The sequence below is a fragment of the Ranitomeya variabilis genome, chromosome 5, assembly GCF_051348905.1.
Source record: "Ranitomeya variabilis isolate aRanVar5 chromosome 5, aRanVar5.hap1, whole genome shotgun sequence".
In the NCBI taxonomy this organism is placed as follows: Eukaryota; Metazoa; Chordata; class Amphibia; order Anura; family Dendrobatidae; genus Ranitomeya; species Ranitomeya variabilis.
Window position 1 is genome coordinate 395,248,089 of NC_135236.1, and position 22,230 is coordinate 395,270,318.

At 41.4% G+C, this 22,230-nt stretch overlaps 1 protein-coding gene across 5 annotated transcripts in view; it reads left to right on the forward strand.

Annotated features, from left to right (window-relative positions):
- The window catches only part of DOCK4 (dedicator of cytokinesis 4), a 517,521-nt gene that overhangs the window by 247,340 nt on the left and 247,951 nt on the right, over positions 1–22,230 (forward strand). For all 5 annotated transcript variants that reach the window (XM_077265059.1, XM_077265063.1, XM_077265060.1 and 2 more), the window contains exons 15-23: positions 1,260–1,422; positions 1,833–1,939; positions 3,575–3,731; positions 10,678–10,775; positions 11,308–11,391; positions 11,497–11,597; positions 13,199–13,280; positions 13,637–13,807; positions 19,529–19,721. In XM_077265059.1, coding sequence (XP_077121174.1) covers positions 1,260–1,422; positions 1,833–1,939; positions 3,575–3,731; positions 10,678–10,775; positions 11,308–11,391; positions 11,497–11,597; positions 13,199–13,280; positions 13,637–13,807; positions 19,529–19,721 — 1,156 coding nt within the window. The remainder of the gene's footprint in view (positions 1–1,259; positions 1,423–1,832; positions 1,940–3,574; positions 3,732–10,677; positions 10,776–11,307; positions 11,392–11,496; positions 11,598–13,198; positions 13,281–13,636; positions 13,808–19,528; positions 19,722–22,230) is intronic.

The following is a 22,230-nucleotide window of genomic DNA, read 5'->3' on the forward strand; positions in this document are numbered from 1 at the left end:
AAGATGTTTCGTGGCTGGGTCTTCCAGCATGACATTGACCCGAAACACACAGCCAGGGCAACTAAGGAGTGGCTCCCTAAGAAGCATTTCAAGTTACTGAAGTGGCCTAGCCAGTCTTCAGACCTGAACCCAATAGAACATTTTTGGAGGGAGCTGAATGTCAATGTTGCCCTTTGACAGCCCCGAAACCTGAAAGATCTGGAGAAGATCTGTATGAAGGAGTGAGCCAAAATCCCTGCTGCGGTGTGCACAAACTTGGTCAAGAACTACAGGAAACATCTGACCTCTGTTATTGCAAACAAAGGTTTCCATGCCAAATATTAAGTTCTGTTTTTCTATTGTATCAAATACCTATTTCATGCAATAAAATGCAAATTAATTATTTAAAAATCATGCAATATGATTTTCTGGTTTTACTTTTAGATTGTCACAGTTGAAGTGTACCTACGATAAAAATTAGAGATCTCCATTACTTGTAGGTGGGAAAACTTGCAAAATTGTCAGTGAATCAAATACTTGTTATACCCACTGTACTTTATGCCAAATACCTGGAGTGATAAGCTTATAGGGGTTTTCACAGAATGCGCCATAAATATCTCGTAGATGTAGTCCTTCTTCTGGAACTAATAACCATATGAAAGACTTAAATGTCTGAGCTAGAAATGCTATGAGAATGAGGGGTGTATGGGAATCAATATTTATGCAATTCACCACACAGTATGTGAGGTAGCTCCAAGAAGTTAATTTATTTTTAATTGGCTGCATTAAAGGGAATCTGTCTACAGGATCAACCCATCTATATGGGGAATTTAGGTAATAAATGATACATTGTTATCTGAGATCTGCTATCTTACTCCAGGGAAATCCACATAATATTTTAAATGACCTTTTCTGATCTTGGAGCCTGTTTTAGATCTCCCTGAGAATCTGCCTCCAGACCTTATTTTAAAGTAAAGATTACCAATGTGAGACATGTAGATCAGGAGAGCAGACTGTCAGTCATTACATGTCTCACACTGGTAGCTCCCCCTTTTATTTATAATATGATCTGATTGCAGGGCCTCAGGAAGATCTGTCTGTCAGTAGATTTTAACAGCTCATTTACATATTAAGAAAAATGTTGATTTAATTGGATCGCAGATGTCAAGGTACTATTTTAGTCAATAAAGATGGTTTAGGAAGGTTGATCCTGCTGTCAGATTCCCTTTAAATAACCTTATTTGTGAAAGCTTTAAGGAATGTCTTTTTTTTTTTTTCAGGATTATATATCTTTTGGTTCAGGAGAACCAGCTGCTCATGAGTATCATTCATTTGTATTATATCACAACAACAGCCCCAGATGGGCCGAATTACTAAAGCTTCCTATACCTGTGGATAAATTTAGAGGATCACATATCCGATTTGAATTCCGACATTGTTCCAGTAAGAAAGATTTATTTTATTGTATAGAATTTACTATTCATGGTAGATATAATTTATTTATGAAATCCAAGAATGCATCTTTATTTTACAGTTTATATAATAAGGACTCATCCCCTTGGATTTTTTAATAGCTTTTTTTATTGTTTTTTTCTCCTCTTCATTTTGTCATGAAAAATCTAATTATTCAAAAACAAAACATAAAAAGTTTGTTGGATTACTTATTTAGGTACTGTATATGTGGCCAATTTTTGTCCTATTTTTCTTACTACTGCCATTAATTAAAACAGAAAAAAGTCACTTTTTAAACTAGGAACTTATTTCTTGTGGGTTCCTTCACACATTTTAGCTATATGAAATGTTTAGAGAAGTTGGTGTTAAAATATATTTGTTTTGTGTGTTTTTTTTTTTAGCAAAGGAGAAGGGTGAGAAAAAATTATTTGGCTTTTCATTTATTCCTCTAATGCAAGAAGATGGTCGAACTTTTCCAGATGGCACACATGAACTCATCGTACACAAGGTATTATACCAATGGCTGTGACAATACTAAATTAATGAAATATTGTAGCTATAATAGATCCCAACCTGTTAGAATATGTATAATGCAAGCAAAAAAGCTTCATCCTCTCATTCTGATAGATTATTGGAAAATATTATTGGAAAATCTTCTGATTTGTAGTCCCAGTGCAACATATTATTGCACAGTGATGCATACATGCAATTCTGCCTGGCTTACTAATAAGAAGAGATGCCCGGACCACCGGCAGGTATGAGAAGGTTTACGAAACTGCTATGGTCGAGCTGCTTTGGACTGCCACTGTGGCTGCTGGAACATTGCCCTGCAAATATTTTTGCCAACTTTTTGTGACATGTCCACTTGAACACCTTCTCGATATTTGTTCTACTTGTGTTGTACATCTTATGTGTAGGTGTCTTTAGCAGATTCAGATGAGCCTGAATGTTACCTGGCATGTGCTGGCTGTATTACACAGAGAGCTCCCATCTCTCACAGCAGCAACTGCAGTTAGCTCTGATTGCTGCTGTTAATCCATTTAAATGCCACTATTGATTTCTGGCACTTAAGTAAGGCGAACCTGTTGGGGCATAGATTCAGTCACATATCACCCCACAATGAGATCTTGAGGTGCTGATGGGTTAAGATGACAGCTGGGGCAGGATTAAGGCTCCCATTAACCAACATTGGGCTTCACGGGCAATCATTAAGTTCAATAAATAATGCAATACTGAATTATTGCATTATGCAGTACATGAATCGCAAGCTCAGATCTCTTAGCGGGACTAAAAAAGAAATTAACTGTAAAAGTTGTAGAAATGTTTTTAAAAGCAATTTTAAAAAATTGGAATCATCCCCCCTTTTTTCTTCAAAAATAATAAAATTCCGTAAAAAAGATCAGCATATTTGAAACTGCTGAGAAAGAGGCCTACTCCTGTGTGCTTTCATCCCAACCTGCCAGACTGCTAGTGCTGTAATTAGCAAATTGGCAAATGATTGAGGAAATGCCCAGTTAGCCTGCAAACAGGGATTTCACATTATGCGCTCCAACATCCACAAATGTGAATATCTCCGCAATAGAATGAAGTAGCTCAAAATGAAAACCGGCAACGGAGTCAGGGGAGCTCATTTAATTATTTTCTGAGCAAGTGACAGGTCTTCTTTAAATTATTTTATTACATGACATTACAAAATCCGGTGTAGAAAGTAGTATTACTAAACAGATCTTTGGCAGCATTAGGTGAAATACCAGCCCTGTACATATCTCAACCAAAACCTTTCTAATTTTCAGAGATCTAATGTGTCTAGTATTATGGTATTCTGTACCATGATACACAGAAACTGAGGATTTGTGAAGCTTCTACTTACATTACTTTCTAGACACCTAATAAAATGCAGCCACAATGAAGAACAAAATGTAGCGACTATTTCAACCATAAGAACTTTTATTTCCATAATTTTCTTCATTCTAATAGTTATTATTGTTGAACATTTCACTTATTTTGTTGCTGGCAAAATTAGAATACGTCTATATTTTTGTCTGGGTGCACATATTTATTGGCCCTGGATAAGGGCCCTCTGTTTGCATGACTCTGACAGTAGACGCAGGGAACAATTGTACTTTGTTGTTGTTTGTTGCAGTGTGAAGAGAACACCGTTTTCCAGGATTCCTGCCGCTACCTCAAACTCCCATATTTGAAAGGAAATCTACATGGAAATAATAATCAAGCTGTTAAAAATACAAAAGAGTCCTTTTGGATAACCTCATTCCTTTGTTCAACCAAGCTAACGCAAAACGGTATGGAGTTAGGGAAGTGTTTCATCCAATATTAACTCTGCTGCTCTGCTAGAGCCGCCGTTATGTCGCTTTGTAGTGTTCTGATCAAGGCTTTACTAGTTCCGCAGGAACGCCAATGCAGACTGAATGTGCCAAGGTGTTTTCCTGTTCCCTTAGAAACAAAGTGAAGTGGTGCTCATGACAGGTACCGCAGCTCCGAGTAAGAGAGTTGTATTGTTCACATGATAGACATTCACTTGATGCTTCCTTCATTTGTAAAGTATTATCAAGAGCATGGATTTTAGATGTCATCTGTAATCAGCGCAGTGAGGTATAACCGAATTAGAAAGCCATATAAAACAAGTTTAGTTATTCGTTCGGGTATAATATCTATCGTTTTTTGGAAACAGAATCCATTCATTCTCATGAGAGAACAAAGCAAAATGGCTACTTGTTATCTGGTGCATACCAGTAACAGATTTGGGGTTTTCATAACTTTCGATGTCAAGAATAGGGCATCATGCAACTTGAAGCAACAAAACACCATTTTTTGGTAATCAGATCCACCATACCAAAGAAAAAAATTAAAATAAGATTGGTACATGAGATAAAATCCATTTTATTGCTTATATAAACCATATTTCTGAAGATTGCCAAGCCTCTAACTCCTTATTTAACTACTGATTTCCATTAATCTTTTATGCACAGGTTGGCTGCGTGCATACATTTTAGTATCTATAGAAATGTGCATAGGTAATACCTGTTATTAGTGATGAGCAAATATGCTCGTTACTCGAGATTTCCTGAGCACGTTCGGGTGACCATCCGAGTATTTTTTAGTGCTCGGAGATTTAGTTTTCATCGCCGCAGCTGAATGATTTACATCTGCTAGCCAGCATACGTACATGTGGGGGTTGCCTGGTTGCTAGGGAATCCCCACATGTAATCAAGCAGGCTAAGAGATGTAAATCATTCAGCTGAGGGGAGGAAAACTAAATCTCCGAGCACTAAAAAATACTCGGAGGTCACCCGAGCGTGCTCGGGAAATCTCGAGTAACGAGCATATTTGCTCATCACTACCTGTTATCTCACCCATCGGTATTGTGGATCTTTTTTTAGAGCTTAATGCCCCTTGCAGTTATTAATGATCTGGCAGAAGGTTTACACAGTAAAATCTCAATATTTTCAGATGATACAAAACTATGTAAAGCAGTCAATACAAGAGAAGATAGTATTCTGCTACAGATGGATCTGGATAAGTTGAAATCTTGGGCCAAAAGGTTTCAGATGCGGTTTAGCAATGATAAATGTAAGGTTATACACATAAGAAGATGGAATCAATATCACCATTACACAGTGAACGTGAAACCACTGCGTAAATCTGACGTGGAGAAAGACTTGGGGATCCTAATTAAAGGGAACCTGTCACCCCGTTTTTTCAGTATGAGATAAAAATACCATTAAATAGGGCCTGAGCTGTGCTTTACAATAGTGTATTTTTTGTCCCCTGATTCACCACCTATGCTGCCGAAATACGTTACCAAAGTCGCCGTTTTCGCCTGTAAATCACGCTGGTCTGGTCAAAAGGGCGTGGTGAATTGGCTGTTTCTCCCCCACCTCTTGCTTATCTGCCCGCCGTTGGCGTAGTGTTTTGCGCATACGCAACTGCCGAGTGCACTGCGCAGCGGCAGACAAAGAGCGTGATCTGTGCTATTCACCGGCTTTTCTGTGGCGGCGGCCATCTTCCTTTGGCCGCGCGTGCGCAGATGGAGTGCTCTGCTGCCCGGGGCTTCAGGAAAATGGCCGCGTGATGCCGCGCGTGCGCAGATGGAGATCGCGGCGGCCATTTTCCTGAAGCCGAGGTCGCATCTCTGCTTCAGGAAAATGGCCGCCGCGATCTCCATCTGCGCACGCGCGGCATCACGCGGCCATTTTCCTGAAGCCCCAGGCAGCAGAGCACTCCATCTGCGCACGCATGGCCTCAGGAAGATGGCCGCCGCCACGGAAAAGCCGGTGAATAGCGCAGATCGCGCTCTTTGTCTGCCGCTGCGCAGTGCATTCGGCAGTTGCGCATGCGCAAAACACTACGCCAACGGCGGGCAGATAAGCAAGAGGTGGGGGAGAAACAGCCAATTCACCACGCCCTTTTGACCAGACCAGCGTGATTGACAGGCGGAAAAAGGCGACTTTGGTAAGGTATTTCGGCAGCATAGGTGGTGAATCAGGGGACGAAAAATACACTATTGTAAAGCACAGCTCAGGCCCTATTTAACGGTATTTTTATCTCATACTGAAAAAACGGGGTGACAGGTTCCCTTTAATGATAAACTTACCTGGAGCAGCCAGTGCCGGGCAGTGGCTTCCAAGGCAAACAGGATAATAGGGTGCATTGAAATAGGTCTGGATACACATGATGAGACCATTATACTGCCTCTGTACAAATCCCTGGTTAGACCGCACATGTAGTACTGTGTACAGTTTAGGGAAGGATATAATGGAACTACAGCGAGTACAAAGGAGGGCAACAAAATTAATAAAGGGGATGGGGGAACTACAATTTCCTGAGAGATTAGCAAAATTAGGAATATTTAGTCTAGAAAAAAAGGCGACAGAGGGGCGATCTAATAACCATGTATAAATATATAAGGGGACAATACAAATATCTCTCCGAGGATCTGTTTATACCAATGAAGATGATAGCCAGAAGGAGGCATTCTCTGCGTCTGGAGGAGAGAAGGTTTTTCCACCAACATAGAAGAGGATTCTTTACTATTAGGGCAGTGAGAATCTGGAATTCCTTGCATAAGGAGGTGGTGATGGCGAACTCGGTCGAGGGGTTCAAGAGAGGCCTGGATGTCTTCCTGAAGTGTAGCAATATTGTTTCTTACAGTTATTAGATTCTTTAGAAGGACGTAGATCTGGGGATTTATTCTGACAGAATATAGGTTGAACTGGATGGACAAATGTCTTTTTTCGGCTTCGCTGTTACTATGTTTCCACTATGTGGTGCTGGCCACACGGAGCGCTAGTACATGTTAGCAATGATCTGATCAGCACATTCCCCTTCCATCACTGTCTGTGAAATGTATTGGAGAGCTGTACATTACATAGAAAGATTAACCTTGCTGCATCCATGTCACATGTTACCAGGTTATGCAAATTAAACAGATTTCCAAAACTTTTAAAGGGTTTATTCAGGAATTTGCTTATTTTTTCCCTATGGGGCTAAGAACTTACAAGTAGGTAGTTGCTAACTACCTGCCTAGCCTCAATCTTTGCTGGCGATTCTTTAGCTTCCCATGACATCACGCGCAGCTTCTTCTCTTCTGCTGGGCTGTGTTGATGAGGCGTCACTGCCGATGTCATGCTGATAGACAGCTGCCTGCCTTGTGCCAAACTGCGAAGAGCCAACTCTCAATCATCATGACGTTGGCAGTGATGCCCCGTTGACGGAGTGGACCAGAACTCTGTTGAAGTGAGGCAAATGAAGCAGCAGAATCGCTGGCAAGAGCAGTCCATGAGTCCTCTGAGCCAGCAGAGATTGGTGCTGAGCAGCAGCTACCTGCCTGTAAGTTCTTAGCCCAATAGCAAACCACTAGCAAAGTCTCGGGTTGCACCTTCAGTGGTATGTGCACACAACACGTTTTAGATGTTCTCGAACCCTCTTAGTTTTTTAGGAGAAAGACTCTTCAGGACTCGCTGGTGTCTTTTTTGTGTTTTGTATTGTTTTTTTAAACTTGTAATAAATAAACAAGTGATCGACCCAAAGAATGGTCAGGTCACTTTTTTTAAACACTTTACTTCTTTGTGAAGCTGAAGCGATTAAAAGAAGCTGAAAAGATTGAACATACGCAGAGCAAGTCGTTTTTACACATAAATGCCTGTGTTCATTCTTTGGGGTCTAAGGGGTAACGTTTCTCCTTATGGAGAGTGACATACGAGCTGGCTTGTCAAGGTAAGGAGGCTTATTCGCCGTGCAATGCTCCTCTGGGAAATTAAATATGCAAATTGCCTCTTCTGAGAAAAAGAGGTCTTAAACTCTATAGCGCCACCTGTTGGAAGTAGCGATCCTACAAGTCACAATCAACCGAATCAATCAATCAATCAGGCGAATAAGCCTCCTTACCTTGACAAGCCAGCTGGTATGTCACTCTCCATAAGGAGAAACATTACCCCTTAGACCTCAGTCCAGAGCCTCTCACCTAGCCAAATCAGTTCTCATGTTTCGCACTGACGAGGGCCAACAGCCCGAAACACCGTGTCTGCAAATTGAGATACTGATTTGGCTTTTATCCTAAGTCATATTGCACGACTCGTTAAAGGGTTGATTGTGATTTGTAGGATCGCTACTTCCAACAGGTGGCGCTATACAGTTTTTAACCCCTTTCTGCCAGCTGACGGAATAGTACGTCAGCTGGCAAAACCCCCGCTTTGAGGTGGGCTCCGGCGGTGAGCCCACCTTAAAGCCGCGACATGTCAGCTGTTTTGTACAGCTGACATGTACGCGCAATGAGCGCGAGCGGAATTGCAATCCGCCCGCGCCCATTAACTAGTTAAATGCCGCTGTCAAACGCAGACAGCGGCATTTAAGTACCGCATCCGGCCGGGCGGCCGGAAATGACGTCATCGCCGACCCCCGTCACATGATCGGGGGTCGGCGATGTGTCAGGAAGGTAACCATAGAGGTCCTTGAGACCTCTATGGTTACTGATCCTCGGTAGCTGTGAGCGCCACCCTGTGGTCGGCGCTCACAGCACACCTGCAATTCTGCTGTGTAGCAGCGATCTTATGATCGCTGCTACATAGCAGAGCCGATCGGGTTGTGCCTGCTTCTAGCCTCCCATGGAGGCTATAGAAGCATGGCAAAAGTGAAAAAAAAAAATGTGAAAAAAATAAAAAAAAACATAAAAGTTTAAATCACCCCCCCTTTCGCCCCAATCAAAATAAATCAATAAAAAAAAAAATCAAACCTACACATATTTGGTATCGCCGCGTTCAGAATCGCCCGATCTATCAATAAAAAAAAAGCATTAACCTGATCGCTAAATGGCGTAATGAGAAAAAAAATTGAAACGCCAGAATTACGTTTTTTTGGTCGCCGCGATATTGCATTAAAATGCAGTAACGGGCGATCAAAAGAACGTATCTGCACCAAAATGCTATCATTAAACACGCCAGCTCGGCACGCAAAAAATAAGCCCTCACCTGACCCCAGATCACGAAAAATGGAGATGCTACGAGTATCGGAAAATGGCGCAATTTTTTTTTTTTTTTTGCAAAGTTTGGAATTTTTTTTTACCACTTAGGTGAAAAATGACCTAGTCATGTTAGGTGTCTATGAACTCGTACTGACCTGGAGAATCATAATGGCAGGTTAGTTTTAGCATTTAGTGAACCTAGCAAAATAGCCAAGCAAAAAACAAGTGTGGGATTGCACTTTTTTTGCAATTTCACTGCACTTGGAATTTTTTTCCCGTTTTCTAGTACACGACATGGTAAAACCCAATGATGTCGTTCAAAAGTACAACTCGTCCCGCAAAAAATAAGCCCTCGCATGGCCAAATTGGCGGAAAAATAAAAAAGTTATGGCTCTGGGAAGGAGGGGAGCGAAAAACGAAAATGAAAAAACGGAAAAAGCTCCGGGGGTGAAGGGGTTAAGTACTCTTTTTCTCAGAAGAGGCAATTTGCATATTCATTCTTTGGTGCATTTATTTTGAGCTTTTTCAGGTGGGTTGTGAAGTTTACAGTTTTGCAAATATGAAAGCAAAGCAAAGTAGAGAATTAGAAAGTAGCTGAAATTTAAAAACAAACCAAAAACACAAACCTAATAAAGGAAGCTTTGGCTGTTGCTCCTAATTCTAATAAACAATTTGGCCAGTTTTTCTGAGCTCTTGTAATTGGGAAGGTGAAACTTTCCCTTCCCGCAGACAGCCTTCTATCCAGTGTGTTTGTGTTAAAGGGAGTCCGACACCCCCCAAAACGCATATTAAACTACTTAATCATTCACGTGGGGGACTAAGCTTCTATAAAAACATGCAAGCTGTATATATTTTGTTTTTGTTAAAGCAACTTTTATTTCATATGCAAATGAAGGCTCTTTAGCGCACCCTTGATGTGGCTAAGAACTGGGTGCACCGTTATGCCCCCCTCCATTTGCCCTCTGTGCACTGTGTCCGATACTGAACTTGATGCTGCCTGGCCTCCATCCGTGGTACACGGGCCTGAAGAAGCCCAGTGGGCCCACACTGTGTAAGTGCAGGTGCTGGCACTGTGGATGCCTGCAAACTCTCATCCCTGGCTCCTTTCTGCTATTGGCACTCTCTATACTAATACTGGAACTGCTAAAGGCTACTTTCACACATCAGGTTTTCAGTGTCAGGCTAAATCCGGCGAATGTTGGAAAAACTGGATCCGGCGCAGATTTTGAAAAACTGATGCGACGGATCCGTTTTTTTGACGGATTCGGCTAGCCTATCTAGAGTATTGGATAAAAAAAAAATTGGAGCATGCTCAGTTTAAAAAACCGGATCAGGCCGCCGGATCCCCCTTTTTCCGGATCCGGCACCTTCCAGCTCCCATAGGCTTTCATTGTAGCAAACAGCCGGAAGCGCCGGATCCGGCGCTTCAGGCTTTTTCGCTGGAGACAAAAAAACGTTGCAATGGACGTTTTTTCAAGAAACCGGAAGCAGCAGATTTGCCGGATCCCGCGAAAACCGGACGAAACGCAATGTCATCCGGTGCAATCAGGCACCAATACAAGACTATGGGAAAAAAACCTGATCCGGCGGCAACATTCGCCTGATCCAGTTTTTTGAAAATTAGCCGGATTTAGCCTGACAGCGAAAACCTGATGTGTGAAAGTAGCCTAAGTCGTTTACTATGTATTTTAGGCCCCTATAATGGCTGACATGCCTGCTGTTATTACAATGTGTGTTATTTTGTTTCTATAATTGTTACCGCTACTTAGGGGACATGCTGGATCTGCTTAAATGGAGGATGCATCCTGATAAAATCCCAGGCTCCTTGTCGAAGTTGAAGGAGATTGATGGGTCTGAGATTGTGAAGGTAAGCTTCTTAGTATGAGTATATCATACCCTGTCAGCTGATACATGCTGCCCAGTCCGTGGGCACTGGCTGTATGATCTCAGCCAGGTATGCTTGACTTTGACACACTGCGGCATTGAAAAGAAAAACATACTTGAGCCTTTTCCTAACCTATCATGTACAGTTAGATTATATGTCGAGTCCCTTGTGCGCCACGGCTATTAACCTGGTAATTGCTACTGTCGATGTGTAACAGCAGCACTTAATGCGCGCCGGTAGGAGTGCATGTCTTTCCATGTGCCTATAGACACGCCTGTGACGTGATGGCTGGACACCGATGGGTTGCCATTACAGCCATAGGTCTGCTGAAGACCTCTGTGCTTATCCCGACGGTTCTCCCGTGAAAGTCAACATGTAGCTGGCGTTCATAAGACTCCGTAATTGTCGCTATACATAGCAGTGCTAATGCACCATGTATATGACAACCATGTATCCGCTGTCAGGGTCACGTTAGTTATAACTGGCTCTGACACGTCCCCTTTGCCGTCCACAGTTCCTGCAGGACACACTGGACACCTTGTTTGGCATCCTGAATGAAAGTTCTCAGAAGTACAGCTCTAAAGTCTTCGATTGCTTGGTAAGCTCCGTGAACAGGACTGGCAGCCGCTCTGTCGGAGAGGTTACATAACATGCAGCTTTCTCAGGAGTTCACATTTGTTTCACTCATGTTTTGTGTCTTCAGGTTCATATAATAAATTTACTACAGGACAGTAAATTCCAGCACTTTAAACCAGTAATGGACACTTACATAGAAGGACATTTTTCCGGTGCCCTTGCTTACAGGTACAATATGATCGTACGTATTTACTTATTCTGGGGAATACATGTAGGAGATGTGCCTTCCACATCGGGAGGTGGCCATTTCTTTTTTTTTTTTCCTTTGAATTTAAAGCACCAAATAAGAGTAAAAAAAAAAAAGAAAGACTACTAAAATATAATTTTGGATAAAAATGTTAAAAATCATCTAATGAGCCCCATTTTCAAAATTCGAACCGAAGACTGTCTTTTACAATGGCATAGTTCAATTGGGAGTGTCGCTGTATCATTTTGAAACTGAATGACCATTTCTGGTTGGTTGTAAATGTTAGTTTTTCCATTACACAGTGCAATGTGTTATTCTGTTTACCGCCCTCTGAGGGGGGGTCCATGAAATAGAGGTATAAGCAATATGTGAGAATCTTTTTGTCATTTAACACCCCGTAAGGGTTTGTGCTGATGAATAACACACCGTGTATTCGTTTTGGGTGATTTTAAAACGGGAATCTGTCACCGTTTTTTTGCCTTTATTTATTGTTGTTTTCAGATGGTATAGCAAAGACCCTGATTCCAGCAATGTATCACTTACTGGGCTGCTTGCTGCAATTTTGATAAAATCCCAGTTTTATTTGCTGCAGATCTAGCAGTTCCCTAATGCTAAGCGCTGTGTAATCCCGCCCACATCACTGATTGGCAGCTTTGTGTTTTCACTGTGCATAGGTAGAAAGCTACCAATCAGGGGTGGTGGGCAGGGCTATACAGAGCTCATGAATATGGAGGACTAGCAGCAGCTTTACTGAACATCTCCTGCAGATAAAAAAGTGATGTTCTCAAAACTACAGCAAGCAGCCTGGTAAGTGACAAATCACTGAAATCAGGGTCTCTGTCTCTACATTATGCTGCTCTCAGATTAGGCGGCAATAACCTGTAGACATACTCCCTTTAACTGCAGACTGAATGTGCTGTGAACTTCTCTGTAGTATATGCTGTGTTGAAAGTTTGTTGTAGCACATTTAAGTAATGTAGTAAAATAGTTTCGCCCCTGATCTACACCTACTATTACTTATAGAGTACCGGTGATTTGCAATTTTTTTTATCTAATAGAGTAGGTGAAAATAAGAAACTTTGTAATGTATCTTATTAGAGAAATCTGATTCCTTTACCTCCTGAGCTGATAATTCTTTCTCAAAATTCTCAGTTCATAGGTAAAATATATCATCAAGGACTGAAGATTTTCCCTATATTGAGATAGGAAAAGATAGTTGGTGCGCATAAGGTTCTATGGAGAACTGTAACTGTCGTTTCTGGAGAACGTGCAGCAGAATGTTTGTATCTGACTCAAGCACCAACTGTCATCTCGTATTTCAGTAATGGGAAAGTCTGTGTTCACTGAATAAACATTTTACAGATGTTAGCAATGAAAGCTTGAGAGTGGAAGATCAATCCAGGAGGAGAAAGAAGCAGACTTTAAGAAGATATATGACAAAGTTTCTTATTTTCAAATGTACTATTGTTTCATAAAAGAAAAAATAATAGTTACTCATAGTTTAAGTGATAAAATGTGAGCTATTTTAGGCTTTTCCTGGTTACGCAGAAAAATTAATTGAACTCACCTTGTGACTTTTTAGAGACCTCATAAAAGTGCTGAAATGGTATGTTGACCGAATAATTGAAGCCGAACGGCAGGAGCATATCCAGGAGGTATTAAAGGTAATGATGGCGGCATTACATGTACTGTTACACGCCGTTACATACAGGGTGAGCTTTTTGGCACTGATTTATGCTGCTTCACTTTGATGTGATGCTAATTGGCAATTGGAATATTTCTGTAACTTCAGGAGCCAGGATCATAAAGAGTCAGTGGGCTCATAATCCTAGATTATCGCTTGTATTGGTAAAACAAACCTGTGATAACTTCTAGGAAACATAACATGTAAAGTCATCTGGGTCATTGTCTGATTTTTGTTAGCGTAGATCCTGTTTCTCTGGTAATATATGTTGCTATCCCATTCCGATCAGTTGGAAAACGTGACAATAATGCTGTTTCTTTTTCATTAATATTGTAGGCTCAAGAATATATTTTTAAGTATATTGTTCAATCTCGGAAACTTTTTGCATTTGCAACTGGTGGACAAAATGAAGAAGAATTTCACTGCAGTATTCAGGAACTTATGATGTCAATCCGTTTTTTCCTATCTAAGGAAAGCAAAGGAACAAGTGCTTTGTCTCAGTCACAGGTTGATGATTTTTCTTTAATTCAATTATAAAAATGCTCATTCAATCATTTTAACTTTATGAACAGGCAATATTAATCATTATCTTTAAGATAATCTGTCACCAGATTTTTCCTTACCTCATCTGACAGTGGCACGATGTTGGAGCAGAGACCCTGATTCCAGCAATGTATCACTTACTGGAATACTTGCTCTGATTTGATAAAAACACTCTTATCTGCTGCTGCTGATCTAGCAGTTCTCTGAATGCTGAGCTCGGTCTAAACCCACCCACACCACTATTCGACAGCTGTGTATGTGTGTTCACTGTGCATAGGCAGAAAGCTGCCAATCAGTGGTGGTGGCAGGGTTATGCAAAGATCATGAATGTGGAGGACTACATGGTTTCAGGTTTATTAGTCCTCTAGTGATAATCTCCTGCTGATAAAACCATGATTTTATCAAAACTTCACCAAGCAGCCTAGTAAGGGACACATCACTGGAATCAGAGTATCTTTCTACACATTATGATACTCTCAGATTAGGTAGCAAAAAACTGGTGACTAATTCTTTTTAAAGGGGTTTTTCAAGATTTTTTTCATCTGGCGTGCACACAGCAAAAACAAAGTTTCTTTACACATCTACTTCCAGTCTAGCGCTGCGTCTTTGCTGCTGTCCCAGGTCCATGTTGGCAGGCTGCTGCTGTGATGTAATGACTACAATGCATAGGACCGCTCCAGGCAAATGCTGGGCTCAATGGTGATACCGATGTGGTCTACATGAGAACACAAACCCAGTGATTTCTATAGCATTGTTATATTATAATCCGTTTCATTCCATCTTTTCTTTTGCAAATATGTGAAGCATGTTAATGGCAAGTTCTGAAGGGTTCTCCGAATCAAAAGACCGAAAGATGCCAATTTCTTGTGGATTGTGCTGCAGATCTTGTCCTTGATTCATCAGGACCTGTGTTGTTCGCGCTAGTCTTGATGCACAGGCATGATGGAGTGAAAGGTGCCCCTTATTGAATAATTTGCATCTTAAAAGTGGCATTGCCCCTCTGTGCACCTTGCCACAAATCCTACGCTAGTCGGAGACTTAAGTAAGATTTGTGGCATATGGTATACCATAATTCTTCATGCATTGGATGAGCAGGCCCATTTTAGTGCACCTGGATGAAATTGGCATCAAAATGTAAACCTAACACAATTTTTTTTGCCTTAAAGTTTTGCAACTTTTTAAAGTGTTTTATGCCAGATTTCTGGTTTAAACATTTTGATAAATCGAGGTCTTGTTGCTTTCCTAGCATTTGTACCATAGATTTCGCAATACACTATGCAAATAAGATGTAGAACTGTACAAGTGCTTAGAATATCATCAAAAAGTTAGTTTATTTCAGTTCTTCAATACAAAAAGTGAAACTCATATTATATAGTCATTACAAACAGAGTGACCTATTTCAAGTGTTTATTTCTGTTAATGTTGATGATTATGGTTTATAGTCAATGAAAACCCAAAAGTCATTATCTCAGAAAATTAGAATACTGTATAACACCAGTTTGAAAAATTATTTTAAATTCCGAAATATTGGCATACTGAAATGTATGTTCAGTAAATGCACTCAATACTTGGTCAGGGCTCCTTTTGCATCAATTATTGCATCAATGTTGGGCTGATAAATGGCAAATGAGCTTTAATGGGGATAAATGTAAGGTCATGCACTTGGGTAGAAGTAATAAGATGTATAACTATGTGCTTAATTCTAAAACTCTGGGCAAAACCGTCAATGAAAAAGACCTGGGTGTATGGGTGGATGACAAACTCATATTCAGTGGCCAGTGTCAGGCAGCTGCTACAAAGGCAAGCAAAATAATGGGATGTATTAAAAGAGGCATAGATGCTCATGAGGAGAACATAATTTTACCTCTATACAAGTCACTAGTTCGACCACACTTAGAATACTGTGCACAGTTCTGGTCTCCGGTGTATAAGAAAGACATAGCTGAACTGGAGCGGGTGCAGAGAAGAGCGACCAAGGTTATTAGAGGACTGGGGGGTCTGCAATACCAAGATAGGTTATTACACTTGGGGCTATTTAGTTTGGAAAAACGAAGACTAAGGGGTGATCTTATTTTAATGTATAAATATATGAGGGGACAGTACAAAGACCTTTCTGATAATCTTTTTAATCATAGACCTGAGACAGGGACAAGGGGGCATCCTCTACGTCTGGAGGAAAGAAGGTTTAAGCATAATAACAGACGCGGATTCTTTACTGTAAGAGCAGTGAGACTATGGAACTCTCTGCCGTATGATGTTGTAATGAGTGACTCATTAATTAAATTTAAGAGGGGACTGGATACCTTTCTGGAAAAGTATAATGTTACAGGGTATATACACTAGATTACTTGATAGGGCGTTGATCCAGGGAACTAGTCTGATTGCAGTATGTGGAGTCGGGAAGGAATTTTTTTCCCCATGGTGGAGTTACTCTTTGCCACATGGGTTTTTTTTGCCTTCCTCTGGATCAACATGCTAGGGCATGTTAGGTTAGGCTATGGGTTGAACTAGATGGACTTACAGTCTTCCTTCAACCTTAATAACTATGTAAAACAAATGTGGCGTGGCATGGAGATGATCAGCCTCTGACACTGCTGAGGTGTTCTGGAAGCCCAGGTTGCTTTGATAGCAGCCTTCAGCTCGTCTGTATTGTTCGGTCTGGTGTCTCTCATCTTCCTCTTGACAATACCCCATAGATTCTTTATGGGGTTAAGGTCAGGTGAGTTTGCTGGCCAATCAAGCACAGTGATACTGTTGTTTTTAAACCAGGTATTGGTACTTTTAGCAGCGTGGACAGGTGCCAAGTCCTGCTGGAGAATGAAATTTCCATCTCCAAAACCCTTGTCGGCAGAGGGAAGCATGAAGTGCTCTAAAATTTCCTGATAGACGGCTGTGATGACTTTGGTCTTGATAATACACAGTGGACCTACACCAGTAGATGACATGGCTCCCAAACCATTACTGATTGTGGAGTCTTCCACTTCCAGCAGCTTGGATTGTGTGCCTTTCCACTCTTCCTCCAGACTCTGGGTCCTTGATTTCCAAATGAAATGCCAAATTTACTTTCATCTGAAAACAACACCTTGCACCACTGAGCAACAGTCCAGTTCTTTTTCTCCCTGGCCCAGGTAAGACACTTCTGGCGTTGTCTACTGGTCATGAGTGGTTTGACACAAGGAATGTGACACTTGTAGCCCATGTCCTGGATACGTCTATGTGTGGTGGCTCTTGAAGCAATGACTCCAGCAGCAGTCCAGTCCTTGTGAATCTCCCCCAAATTTTTGAATGGACTTTTTTTAACAATCCTTTCAAGGCTGCGGTTATCCCGGTTGCTTGTGCACCTTTTTCTACGACACTTTTTCCTTCCACTCAACCTTCCATTAATGTGCTTGGATACAGCACTCTGTGAAAAGCCAGCTTCTTTAACAATGACCTTTTGTGGCTTACCCTCCTTGTGGAGTGTGTCAGTGACTGCCTTCTGGACATCTGTCAAATCAGCAGTCTTCCCCATGATTGTGGAGCCAACAGACTAAGGGACCTTTTTAAACCCCTAGGAAGCCTTTGCAGGTGGTTTTTGCTAATTATTCTAATTTACTGAGATAATGACTTTTGGGTTTTCATTGGCTGTAAGCCATAATCATCAACGTTAACAGAAATAAACACTTGAAATAGAAAACTCTGTATGTAATGACTCTTATATAATACTAGATGGTGGCCCGATTCTAACGCATCGGGTATTCTAGAATATGCATGTCCACGTAGTATATTGCACAGCCCACGTAGTACACTGCACAGCCCACGTAGTATATTGCCCAGCCACGTAGTATATTGCCCAGCCACGTAGTATATTGCCCAGTGACGTAGTATATTGCCCAGTGACGTAGTATACAGCACAGAGCCACGTAGTATATTGCCCAGTTACATAGTATATTGCCCTGTTATGTAGTACATTGCCCAGTTATGTAGTATATTGCCCAGTTACATAGTATATTGCCCTGTTATGTAGTACATTGCCCAGTTATGTAGTATATTGCCCAGTTACGTAGTATACAGCACAGAGCCACGTAGTATATTGCACAGCGACGTAGTATACAGCACAGAGCCACGTAGTATATTGGCCAGCCACGTAGTATATTGGCCAGCCACGTATGTCACAGGTTAAAAAATAAACATATACTCACCTTCCGAGGGCGCCTTGTAGTAGTTCTGTCGCCTGTGTGCGGTGCAGGCGCCAGCTTCCGGTCCCAGGGTGTGATGACGTGCGGTCACATGACCGTTACGTCATGGCAGGTCTTTCTCGCGCAGGACCTGTGATGACGTCGCGGTCACATGACCGTGACGTCATGGCAGGTCCTTCTCACAGACCATCCTTGCCACCGGAACCTGCCGCTTGCATGGAGCGGTCACCGGAGCGTCGCGAGGAGCGAGAAAGGCGGCAGATGATGAGTATATAATGATTTTTTTTTTTTTTTTATTATTATTTTTAACAGATGTTTTTACTATTGACGCTGCATAGGCAGCATCAATAGTAAAAACGTGGTCACACAGGGTTAATAGCGGCGGTAACGGAGTGAGTTACCCGCGGCATAACGCGGTCCGTTACCGCTGGCATTAACCCTGTTTGAGCGGTGACTGCGGGGAGTATGGAGCGGGCGCCAGGCACTGACTGCAGGGGAGTAGGGAGGGACTAATCGGACTGTGCCCGTCGCTGATTGGTCGCGGCAGCCATGACAGGCAGCTGGCGAGACCAATCAGCGACTTGGATTCCATGACAGACAGAGGCCGCGATCAATGAATATCTCGTTACAGACAGACAGACGGAAGTGACCCTTAGACAATTATATAGTAGATATGAAATTCACTTTTTGAATTACAGAACTGAAATAAATTAACTTTTTCGTGATATTCTAATTTAGTGAGAAGCACTTGTATATGCTGTAGGCTTAAAAAAAATTCACACAGCCTACGGAGGACATTTGGTACTGCAATCTGCAGCATATTTGCCTAACTGTATTTAAGGATATTTGCAGACCTGGAACATCTCCTAAAATAAGAGTAAGGTATCTATGAGCTGGTTATTGTCAGGGACTTAGTGTTTGGACTTGGCATTCATTTTTGGCAATGCCTTTCTTTAAGGGCTTGTGTAGATGACCATATTTTAGTTGTTCTATTGGGCCGTGCACATGTCTCATTTTTTTCTTCGGACCGAGCCAGTCCAACAAATAATCTCAGCATTCCCAAGTTTGATTTAATATTCTGATCGCACTCGGCCATGCAAGTCATTGTGGAAAACATTGGACTGCACTTGGGTGACATCATGGACTGTCCGAATGGAGAAGATGGAGGATCTTTCTTTTTCCATCTTCTCCTCATCCAAGAGAATCGTAGCACACCATGTTCACACTCAGTGACTGAATAGCAGGTCAGTATTGGTATTAGTATGCTTACTCACCTGAAGCGCCCACCGCGACACGTCAGCATGGCTTCTGGTTTCCTTTCTGTAAATCACACTGGAGCCCCATGAAATGCGCAACAAGTGAAATGTTATTTATATGTTATTATTGGAGAGTGATGGACTGAAAATGCTGAACACTCCATAGGTTGTAATTAGCACTGTGATAAGTATGAGATGGTATCCATTAGTACGCCCTCTGACGATATTCTTGTATTTCCATATTTCTCCAGGCGGTCTTTCTGAATTCTTTCCCAGCCGTATACTCTGAGCTGCTGAAGCTGTTTGATGTTCGGGAAGTCGCCAGCTTGGTGCATGACACTCTGGGCAGCCTGCCAACGATCATGCACGCGGACGACTCCCTGCAGGAGATTAAACTTCAGTGCATTGCGAAGACGGTGGAGAGCGAGCTCTACAGCAATCCTGGTACGGGGAGCGATACACATTCATGGAAGTTAACTTTTGCTGCCAGGGCACTTTTCATATTATTGGCAAATAAAGAAACAGAACAAAAAAAGAAGAAAAAAATCGTATCCCCCTCCTCTTCCCAGTACTTTACACTCATGGGCACATTCATTAAATTTATATTTGAGTACAACATTTTATGAAAAGCTTATCCATGGTTATGGCCAAATGTGAAACCCAAGGTAATGTAAGAGTGAAATGTTCAGAGTTTATATATGAGACTTGCCTACACGTACCTACGGTAGCGTCACAAAAACTTTTTTTTTGGATCAGATTTTTTGTTATTGAACATTTTCACATTGAAATACAGTTAGAAACAAAAGTATAATAATAAACTCCGCCTCACCCCCAACATAGAATAACAAGTATCAAAGTGTAAAAAATGAACCACTGTTCACTAATGGAGAAGATAACTTAGTTGGTTATTATTTACTTATTATAACAGCGATGTAATACAAATGATTACAAGTATGTTGGAAAAAGTGTCACCAAGAAATATGATGCATCTGGAATTGATAGACTGCATAAGAGCTCATTCCCATGAAATCGGACGAGTGCAGTCGCCCAAATGTTTCTCTGTGGTGCAGCTCACATCTGCAATTATTTTCTCATGCCGACTAGGAATGCGAAAACAATCGCAGCATGCTGAGATTGCGCCCGAGAATCGGATTGCACGGACACATATAAGTCTAAGGGGGGGGGGGAAACATGGCACTGCACTCGGATATCACCAGAGTGCAGTGCGATATACGGCGACAGCAGAGGAGATGGAGAAATTACTTTCTCCATCTCCTCCGCTGCTGTGCTGCGATGATCCATTGCAAGAGGATGGGAGCACAGAACACTGACACCCGGCTTACACTTGCAGCACAGCTGGAACCGAGGATCATTACGTTATCGCATCCGATGGTCTCGCGTGAGAGAATCATCATATGCCATACGTTAATGGGATGCTGGCTTAAGTCTAGTGTTCAAAAGAGACCTAAACGGTATCTCTAACTCTCTTGATGGCAACCCTGATCCATCCATCCTTTGGACCAGAGCTTTCCAAATTTTGTAATAACATTTCTTTTTAAATAAATGCCCCTATCCAAATTCAATAACCAGTTGTTTTTACTTATAAACTGTGGAATTGTAGGGACCAAATCCGTTATCCAATAGAGAGCTTTCCTAGCCATGAACAACATATGAGACACACCTGTCTTGCTGTATTCATCAGTAGTCATTCACAAAATCTTTTCTTTTTCTATATCTGTTAGACCTAGTGGATGGCTTTATTAAAATAGGGACTTAAAGATGACTTGTCACCACCTAAGACAAGAACCACAGCTTCAAAAACGCAATAAAAACGTCGCATGTAAAAAAACACAATAAAAAATGCACAAGTAACCTAATTTGGGAATGTAGCCTAAGGCTGAGTGGCGGTGGGAAACTATGTGCAACATAGTAAACATAGGGAAATCTGTGCTATTGTCTTCCTGCTGGATGTATTGATATATGAAGGAGTGTAAGATGAATTCCTGAGTGTTATGAAGCAGGAAAAAGAAACAAAGAAATAGCTGCAGAGGTAAAACCTGTTACAGCCTATTCTCAGTGTGTCCATTGTGGGCTCTGTGTTAATGTATTAGAAGGGGATATGGCTATAACAGCATATATTTCACTGCATAAGTGAGATATATGCTGTAATAGCCATGTCCTCTTCTAACATATTAACCCCTTTCAAGCTGATGTTTCTTCATCTAGAAGATTACCCTTTAGAAGCAGTTATGTCCTCCTCTTGCAGATTAATGCTTTAGAATCAAATGTGTCCTCTGACTTTATCAGGGCTTTATGATAGACAAAGATGTTCTATCACATAGCTGATGTGTAATATTATTTTATAAGTAAAGTTCTGGCTCCTGGAAGTGGAAGTGAGAAAAGGTGATTTGGGTTTCACCATAAAGATGCAGTGGTGAAATATTGGTAAATTGATTCTCCAATTATATTCTGTGGTCCAGTGCTCTGAGTAAATGGCAAAATGGTCGTATAGATGAAACCCCAAATCCTGCAAACCTGAGCTCTTCAATTACCATTCAGATTACCATTTGGAATCCTATCCTCTCCCGTTCACAGTCTGATAACAAAGAGCATCTCACCAGATTTTGAGCTCAGTTTAGTAAAATAAAGTCAAACTTCCTTTGCTGTAAGGGTAGGTTCACACTAGCTTGTAAATAATCTGGAGTTTCATCCAGAAAAGTAGGACAATGCACCATGCACATGCATAGTCCGTAGATAATCTGTTTTTGTATAGTAGCAGAATTTTAATGTATCCATAAAAATGCTATACTGTGGCATCTGATTTTTTTCTCACACACCCATAGACTTGAATGGGTGAGTCTCATTTGATTAACAGAAGAAACTAGTGCGAACTTTAGGTCAGTGAAAAAAATCGCTCATCTGCACTGCCCCATTGAATATGGTCGAAGTCCTT